The 8,976-nt window shown below is 38.2% G+C and overlaps 1 protein-coding gene across 1 annotated transcript; it reads left to right on the plus strand.

Annotated features, from left to right (window-relative positions):
* The first annotated feature begins 6,142 nt into the window (after window positions 1–6,142).
* On the plus strand, window positions 6,143–7,900 carry LOC143876730 (transcription factor MYB20-like). The gene is made up of 3 exons (XM_077378428.1): window positions 6,143–6,354; window positions 6,757–6,886; window positions 7,041–7,900. The coding sequence occupies exons 1-3, from the start codon at window positions 6,222–6,224 to the stop codon at window positions 7,657–7,659; spliced, it is 882 nt and encodes a 293-aa protein (XP_077234543.1). The 5' UTR covers window positions 6,143–6,221; the 3' UTR covers window positions 7,660–7,900.
* The last annotated feature ends 1,076 nt before the right edge of the window (window positions 7,901–8,976 follow it).

Genomic DNA, 8,976 nt, shown 5'->3' on the forward strand with positions numbered 1-8,976 from the left:
ATATCTCATATTTCCCACCTGGTTTACTTTGGTGCACACAAGTTGTGTTGAAAAATTGAATCAACTGCAGCTTCGCCGTATAACCTAGCCTTGGAAGCCATGTTTGCTCGCCAAGTCAAGGCGTTCTAGGACATGTAGGGCTGCAACTCGAGCCGGGTTTTACCCGACCCGCATCGACCCGACCCGAAAATAGCTTGGGTTGGGTTTAGGTTTCATGGGTTTCGGGTCGAGCCGGGTTTGAAGGGGCCCGACCCGACCCGACCCGACCCGAGTTACATAAGTTATAGATTTTCTATTGTTAGTTAAAAGTAAAAAGTGAAAACCCTCGCACCCACTGTTATTGCGTGTGAGTGTAATTTTTGCTTCTATGAGTTGAGTTTATTCAAGTGTTTGATTCAGCATTGTTTGATTGCAATTACAACATTGTTTGATTATAGCATTGTTTGATTCAAGTGTAATGTGAGTGTAATTATGTCATTGTTTGATTCAAGTGTAATTTCTGCTTCTATGAGTTGAGTTACCTTGCCAAACAAGAATTTTCCTTAAAAAATTGCGTCAACGTGAAAAAACCCAACCCGACCCGAGATTTATCATGGGTAGGGCCGGTTTTGGGAATCGTGGGTTTTTCGAAAAAAAACCCGACCCGACCCGACCCGAGATATTTCTCGGGTAGGGTTGGGTTCTCCAAAACCCGACCCGCCTAACCCGAGTTGCAGCCCTAAGGACATGCATGTCATGTTAGAGACATTTATTGGTGTAAAACTAATGACACGTGTCTGGATAAGGTGAGGCACATCATTTTACACCCATGCACGGGTGGAGCCACCAATTTACACCTCAAGTTTTGATATGGTAGGGCCCACCATCTCTACCCAAACCCATTCATATGGTGGAGCCCACCATTTTACCCCATGTTTTTTTTCGAAATGGTGAGATATATTAATAGGAGAAAATAAACCACATGGCTTAGCTGTCTAGGGAGAGATCCAAGAGACAAGCGAGAAAAAAGAATGACAAACAAAAGACTAATGAAAATCAAAGATTTCCAAACATTTTTACGCCATGTTTAGATAGTCTGGCTCTAACCAACTCTACACAAACACATGCATGCTTCATATGGGGCACACCATTTTACCACTTGTTTTGATGAGGTGGGTCCCACGATCTCCCCTCAAGCCCATGGACCAGGTGGGGCACATTATTTTACACCCATGCATAACATACGATACACTTCTTAGAATGCTTCTTATAGGATGCATTGTATAACCATATTTTTATAGTATTTTTAGGCACAAGAGCTAGCTTACTTTCTTTGATATGAAGCGTTCATATGTGGGCTCTATCTTAGATTAACCCAAAATCAACCATTCTAACTATGTCTTTACAAAAACTCCAAAGCATTTGTAAGCTAGTTACCTAAGTTTAGTTCTACATTGATCCTAACTCATTTTTGGAAAACCTTTCTCTATAAGAAAGAAATTTAGTAGCATTAAAAACAACAAAACAATTTTTTCAGGAGAGAGCAAATCATTTTTCTAGCTTTCTTCTTACTTCATCTTTTGTTCCTTCTTCTTTATTCTTCGTGTTCTTCTTCTTTTTCTGCGTCTAGTCTATCGGCCTCACGTAGAGGAGGAGGGGGGGGTGGTGGTTTGTAAGCTATTTATAAGAGATTTTTTTGCGACAGAAAAAATATTGTCTCTATAAAAGGGAAAATTAAAATAGGAAAACTAAGGGAGGGGAAGGGGGGCGGCACCAGTGAGATACCACTCTAGAAGAGTTAGAATTCTAATCTTGCGTCAGGACTAGACCCGGCAAAATGGGACCCGTACCCGCGGGTACACCCGGCCCGCAGGGATACGGGTACCAATTTCAATACCCGCGAAAAAAAAATACCCGCAACCAACCCGTACCCGTGACCCGCGGGTGGGTCTGGGTTGGGCGTTGGTGCCCATGGGTTACCCGCCATTCGGTTTTTAACTTTTTATTCTTAAGGCCTAAACACTTAACACTAAAAAATAGACTATGTGGGTGGGCCAACAAAACAAGTCAAAGCAATCAGACCATGTAACTGGTATCTTTGGTTGTACCAAAATAAACATTTGTTAAAGTAGATGAAAATTTGTATGATGAATGGGTGTATAAACATGTACTCATCATCCCATCCTTAATATTTGATCCAACAGCAGCTGACTTGTTAAGAAGCTGTTGTTGGATTAAATATCAAGGCTTCTACATCCATCGTACCACATTTATGTGTTCATACACCCATTCATCATATAATTTCTTTTCGGAAATATATATATAATTTCTTCTTTAAATTTGCCGGGTTACCCGCAGGTATACCCGTACCCGCCCGGGTGGGTTCCGGGTTCATGAAAGGCTACCCATACCCGCGCCGGTATTTCTTACCCGTACCCGCCCGGGTTGTACCCGTACCCGCCCGGGTTACCCGTTTGCCGGGTCTAGTCAGGACCTATGGGTTAAGGGACAGTCTCAGGTAGGCAGTTTCTATGGGGCATAGGGGGCATAGGCTTCACAAAAGGTAACAGAGGCGCGCAAAAATATTATTAGTGGTGAATTTAAAAATCCATCGCTAAAAATATAATTTTGTTTTTTAAATAATTTTAAAATAGTATTAGTGACAAAGTTGGAAATCCGTCGCTAAAAATATAATGTCTACGTGGGATTTCAAATGCTATCACGAATTTTCCATTAGTGTACGAGTTTCCGTCGCTAAAAATCTTATTTATTAAAACCGTCCCTAAAAGAGGTTTTTCTTGTAGTGTTTGTATTTTCACCTCCATGTACATTAGCATGTGTCTTCATCATGTCTTGATTGTTATTTCACACTAGTTTGGATCAATTCCATATCAATCGTGCGTTCCTATTAATTACTAGTAGTTCCCCTCGTTTGTTGGGAAATCATAGTCAATGTATTTCCAGTCGATATAATATGTCTGTCTTTGGTTGGTTTTTTTATTTAATTCATGACAACTAGTCTCTAATCTTCTCTTACAAATTGTATGTGTTTCGACATGTTTGATTACCATAGTATTTAATCTCTATTGCATTTTGGTAAATTAATAGAGAGCATAATTAGATTACAATAGAGAGCATATGAATAGTAGTAACGATCAAGTTCGGACGAGTGTGCTACTATCTAACATTTCTTTTGTGGGACTCTCCTCTTAAGGCTATTACAACTCTATGATCTCAGATTAGTCTAATGTGCCTTTGCATGCCTCACCCGACATTGAGGTGAGCTGACTGATGCACAACTCGGAAGGAAAGACCACTCAAACTAAAAGATTGCATAAGGTTTTATGCACCCAAGGGGGAAGGGTCTCAAAGCAACTAGCCTTGAGATAACCCAAGCAGCCCATTTGATTCCGCAATGTATGAAGAATATGGAAATGTTTCTTTATAAACTCAAGAAAACTCTTGGCTTAGAGTTTTCAAATCTGGGACTAAACTGTAGATGAGAACTTGGCTTCTCAAAACCTATAGGAGGAAAAGAAAATGGAAATCAGAATTCTCCAGTTTGGATACCGAGAAGATTTTGATTTGGATTTCTCACATTTGCAGCCCATTTTGCATTGTGATTTGGATCCGGATCAAATCCTTGGATTTCCAAATCAGCGACTGACAGTGAAAACAATCAGATTTCCAAATATGCTATGGAAATAAGTAATTGGAAATCCACAAATCTGGCAGTTTCCTTCACCCTCTTTGCTCCTCAACCTCTCCCCTCCAGTAGAAAGTACCCCCTTCCCTCTCTGTTTCCCTCAACATGAGCTGGCGGATCTATTCATTTTGTATTCAAAACTCAGTTCCAATTCCAAATACAAAATATGATGTATCCAAACAGACCCTTAAAGTCAGTCTTTTTAAACTTAAAAATTTTTCCAAGAGAATGCAAGATTGGTCTTTTTTAAGAGCAAGGGTGTATATCATTTCCCAAATAATAAAAAAACAAATGAATATTGTTGAATTCTAAAGAATCTTAATTAGTGAAAAGCATCCCACAATTTCATAGGATCGTTTGTTTCTTAAGAAAGAGAGAAGGGAGGTTTTGGTTGTGATAGAGTGGAGTAGAGGAAAGACAATTGAGGGTGGTCAATTTCTAGAGGACTTGGCTGTTACAAAGAGTATCCTTTTGTTTTTTGTTGACATACCAAGCAAGAATAAAATGATAAAAAAAAGTAATAGAAAAAAAACTTTTTTGTGGCCTTTTGTAATTATTAAACTGTATCTAATCTGGAACGGGGGTAATCAGATGAAGTTAATTCAAAATTGCACATTAAGACTTTTGGGTGACACGGCCCATCTACAATATAGCCAATTAGATGAACGGTCAGGATTACTTATACAAGCCAGTCCCAGATTAAGTTTGCACCAAAAAGAAAATTAGTTGTAATAGAATGAAGGGTGCCCTTTCAAAAATCAGATTCAAGGGCACCCCTATTGGTTAATATCTGCAAAGTGTGGCCCCGAAAGAAAAAAAAGAGGATGGCACCTTGAAGGTGATTTTTGCAAGGGCGCCCTTCATTCTATCATTCCTAGAAAGAAAATACGGGCAAATGTGTAAAGAATCACAGCTTTCAGATGGTATCTCTCGAAGCATGTCAAAAACGCGTCCCCATTTTTCCAGTCTTAAAAAAATGAAAAAAGAACAGTTAAAAAGAGCGAAACTTTTGACGAGAAGAGAAAGACACATATTGCGTGACGCCCACGGTTGACCACGCAAAGAAACAAAGCCCCTATCCCATCCGGGAAACGAGGCCGCTATTTTGAATTTCTCGACATTTTCTCACGATAAATTAATAGTGCTAATGAATTCACCCTAAAATTTCTCTCAAAACAGTTATTGGGCTCCACCCCTTGCCTTAATCAAGTGATCAGATCCACTGATCCAAATAGCAACCATAACGCTAGTCTAATGGCATTGAGATCACCTTAATCGGATGATCCTAGCCTTTAGATTCATTTATATATAGCCTCATCTAGGATTGTACCGAGAAAAGCTAAACCATTGATGTTTCCAGTACTTTATCTTGTAGGGTTTTTAACAACCAATTGTGGGCCCCAAACCAATTATAAGACTAAAAAAAATAGTTTTAATTTTTTAGTCCTATAATCAGTTTGGGGCCTAAAATCTTGTCACAATCTCAAACAAACAAGACCCAAACCCACAATCGGTTGTCATAAACTGACAGTGCCAAAACAAAGAGGGGGTCTAAATCGTTGATTTTGAAGTCCTTAGGAATCTGATGTTAGTGCCGAGTGGGTCCCCTCATGATGTACTATATGTGTCTGAAGTGTGGGACCTAAAAATTGATCATTTATCCACGGATGGCCACTGACCAAATATGAGATTGTCTCGTTAGTGGGAAATAGAGAGGGAGAGATTGAGAAGTGAGGCTACCGAGAAACTCCACCCCATAAGCTAATTGTGTGAACCCAAGAAAAGGAGGTAAGATGCCAAAATTGAAAAATGGGAAACGGAACTGAGGGCCATGCCAAAATAGTGAGCCCGGAAAATCCCTCATCCTCTAGTTCTAGAAGTGACTACGGACAAAAATTAACTCGAATTCACAGATATCCGTAACTTGACTACGGGCAAAACTGAACACACATTGACTGATACCCACAAAGCAAAATTTTGATAATGGCACTACTCACTTTGTTTATTCACTGTGTTTTACTCTTCTTATTATATTTTGATATCATCTTGACTTCTTGAGTAATGCAACAGCGGAAGAAAGCTAATTAAAAATCAGAATATGCCTTTGCGGATGTTAGCTAATTAAAAATTAAAAAAATATGTCGTGCGGATATCAGATGACAGAGCTATTGACCTTCAACGGTGTTGATCAGCCAATTTCATGGCCCACTTGATATTGGAAGCCACGTGTACGGCTGTGCCTGTTACAACTAGGCTACTTTTTCCTACTTTTCGAGCTGGGTGGATTATCGACAAAGGAAAGGGAGTCGGATGAGGTGGCCTTTTCTGAAACGGATGTCGCACGTGCAATCACACGCATCGTCTAAGTGTGGACACGCGTGCATGGTGACTTGGATTAGAAAACAAGGCCCTGCTCTAGTAGTGGGTTAATGAAACATTTATAAAGGAGGGTGGTGCTATCTTTTTTAGGCCTTGCTCTCTTTCTCTTGGGAGTTAGTTCTCATCGTTGTCTTTTTGAGGTTTTAGTTTTAAGAAAATGGGAAGACAACCTTGTTGTGACAAAGTAGGTTTGAAGAAAGGACCATGGGCAGCTGAGGAAGATAAAAAGCTCATCAATTTCATTCTCACCAATGGCCAATGCTGCTGGAGAGCTGTTCCCAAACTTGCAGGTCTTCTATTTTTTTCAGTTTCTCATCTGAGAAACTTGGTCTAAAAGAGAGAATTTTTATGGGTTTCAGCTATAAGAAAATCTTTATTTGTTTGAGAGTTTGTTCTTCTGGGTTTTGTTCTAGAACATCTTAGCTTTGGAAGCTTAGGTAAAAACTGAATTTAAGATGAGGAGATATCCAATCGCTTAGGTGATTTTTTCTTTCAAATCCAACATCAGAGTCTCTCTCTCTCTCTCTTTTTGGGTATGTGAATAGGATAATTTCTGGGTGTTTTTCAGCATTGTTTAAAGAGGAAGTCAAGGTGCTTTTGAATTTTTTAAAAATGGGTTTAATTTGATGAAGAAAGAAAAGTTAGTCTCTCTCTGTCCCTCATGAATTTTTTTTCCTTGGTTATTTTTGTAGGCTTGCTGAGGTGTGGAAAAAGCTGCAGGCTAAGGTGGACTAATTATCTCAGGCCTGATTTAAAGAGGGGTTTGTTATCAGAATCTGAGGAAAAGATGGTCATTGATCTGCATGCTAAGCTTGGGAACAGGTTCTCTCCATTGTCACTCTGGTTTTACCTTTTAATTGTTAAGTTCTTTATTTTTTCAATTGGCAAAAGTTTCCAACCTATTAGTTTATATTTCATTTGGGTTTCCTAACTTAAAAAGCTTTTCTTCTTTTTCTTTATCTTTTTTTCTGCCCAGATGGTCTAAGATAGCTTCTCAACTGCCTGGAAGAACTGACAATGAGATAAAGAACCATTGGAATACTCACATCAAGAAGAAACTAAGGAAGATGGGAATTGATCCTCTTACTCATAAAATAATCTCTCCTCCAACTGAACAACAACAAAAAGAACAAAATTATGAACAGATATTTAATCCTCATCATCCCTCTTCTACAGTTGCTAATACCCCATGCTTAGAGTCAACCATTTCTGAGATAACAGAAGAAGAAAAAAGCAATTCAAGTGCATTTAATCCTATTGACACTACTGATACTTTTCTAAGCAAATCCCCTCTTTTTTGCACTGATGAAGTCCCAATGATCCAACCAGATGAAATTATAATCCATTGTGCTGATTCATCCTCTACATCATCTTCTTCTCCTTCTTCATCCAGTTGTGTGAAACCCGAGGCTACATTAAATTTATCTGGCATGGAATGGCTAGAGTCCAACAACATGTATTTCTGGGGAATGGACGAAATCAACGGTTGGGATTTGATGAGTGACGATGGTGATAGAAAATTGACCGTTGACGCTTTCAATCAGTATCAGAGGATGACTTTTGATCAAGATTCGTGGAAATTAGAGCTCATGTGAATGGAATTTTCATCTGGGTACTTGTTGTAACTGGATTTTACAGAGAATAAACATGAAACTGAGGAATCCTCATCTTGATTTTTTTTCACTTTTTCTGTGAGCTTTTTTATTGGGTTCTACTTTTCTGAAAAAAGAGAAGTCAGAGGAGGAACATGTGTTGAGATTTGTAATTTCTTTAACTTAATATAGCTCAGATTGTAAATGTTGAAAGAGATTGTTTTGAGGAGGGGGAAAATACAAAGCTCCAATGAAATAAAAATATCTTTAATTTCCACAAGAAAGGACACCTCAATGTGCCAACATTATTTGTACCGAAAGATTTTACAGGGCTTGCAAATGTGAGCTATTTTATAGCTATAAACAGAAAGTCAGTTTTACAATCAATGTAAAAAAGGCAATAGATCAAGGGCCTATAATCATCCGATCAAGTTGTTCTCAATCATGGCTTGATGGATCAAGGGCTTAGAATCATCCGATCAAGGTGTTTTCAATCGGTGTTTGTATGGACTTATGGTTTCCCATTGCATCAAAATATGTGATCAAGTAGATGAGATAGAACTGGGGGCAATAAGTATCTAATAGGAAGTAGCGTAAAAGTGACTTCCTGACCACTCTAAAATAATTACTTACGTCTATAAAGTATTTAATAGCTATAAAGAAATTAAAATGCATAAGATATTTAATAGAGCCATGAAAAATATTCACATTTATATAGTGTTTAATAGTTTAGACAAAGGCCACTTGTATAAGGTTTTAAATAAATTCGAGGACCACCCAAGTTTTCTAGAGTGGCCTCGGCCTCAACTTCTTTCCCTTGTTCAAAACCAAGAAAAAAGAGATTTAATTGGCCTAGTTTTAGCAACAAATTTTACCGTTGACTGAAATATCCTTGAAAATGACAATGCTTATGTATGGGGATCCATCAAGGAAATGGAGAAGGTATCTTTGAAAATATGATGGAATTTCTTTAGTAATTTGGAGGTTGTATTCAAAGTGTAATTGCAATATTTGGGGCCCCGATGCTGAAATGACTACACTACCCTTGTCATAATTCACACGCTAAGTGCATTGCACTCACAATACTTATGAAAATATTAATTTAACTAGTGGCTCCCACGTTTTAGCTTTAAAAATGAATGCAAGAGGTAGTATATTAGAGAATGAAATCAAATCAAGATCAAATATTTTGATATTAGAATATTTGATTTGATTAGGCTATATTTGTTTGTTGGCTTAGATTAGGCAAGTGAATTAGATTAGAATAGGGTCTTTCCATAATTATCTTATTCTCTTGCTATGTTAATCATTTAAGTGTTC

Source organism: Tasmannia lanceolata, unplaced genomic scaffold, assembly GCF_043159265.1.
Source record: "Tasmannia lanceolata isolate RefF3 unplaced genomic scaffold, GAP_Taslan_0.1 ptg000005l, whole genome shotgun sequence".
In the NCBI taxonomy this organism is placed as follows: domain Eukaryota; kingdom Viridiplantae; phylum Streptophyta; class Magnoliopsida; order Canellales; family Winteraceae; genus Tasmannia; species Tasmannia lanceolata.

Bases quoted from the DNA above. Each gene is read 5' to 3' on its own strand.
- LOC143876730 (XM_077378428.1), top strand. From the start codon at position 6,222: ATGGGAAGACAACCTTGTTGTGACAAAGTAGGTTTGAAGAAAGGACCA. The intron at 6,355-6,756 runs GTCTTCTATTTT...TTATTTTTGTAG, and splicing joins AGCTGTTCCCAAACTTGCAG to GCTTGCTGAGGTGTGGAAAA. The intron at 6,887-7,040 runs GTTCTCTCCATT...TTTTCTGCCCAG, and splicing joins CATGCTAAGCTTGGGAACAG to ATGGTCTAAGATAGCTTCTC.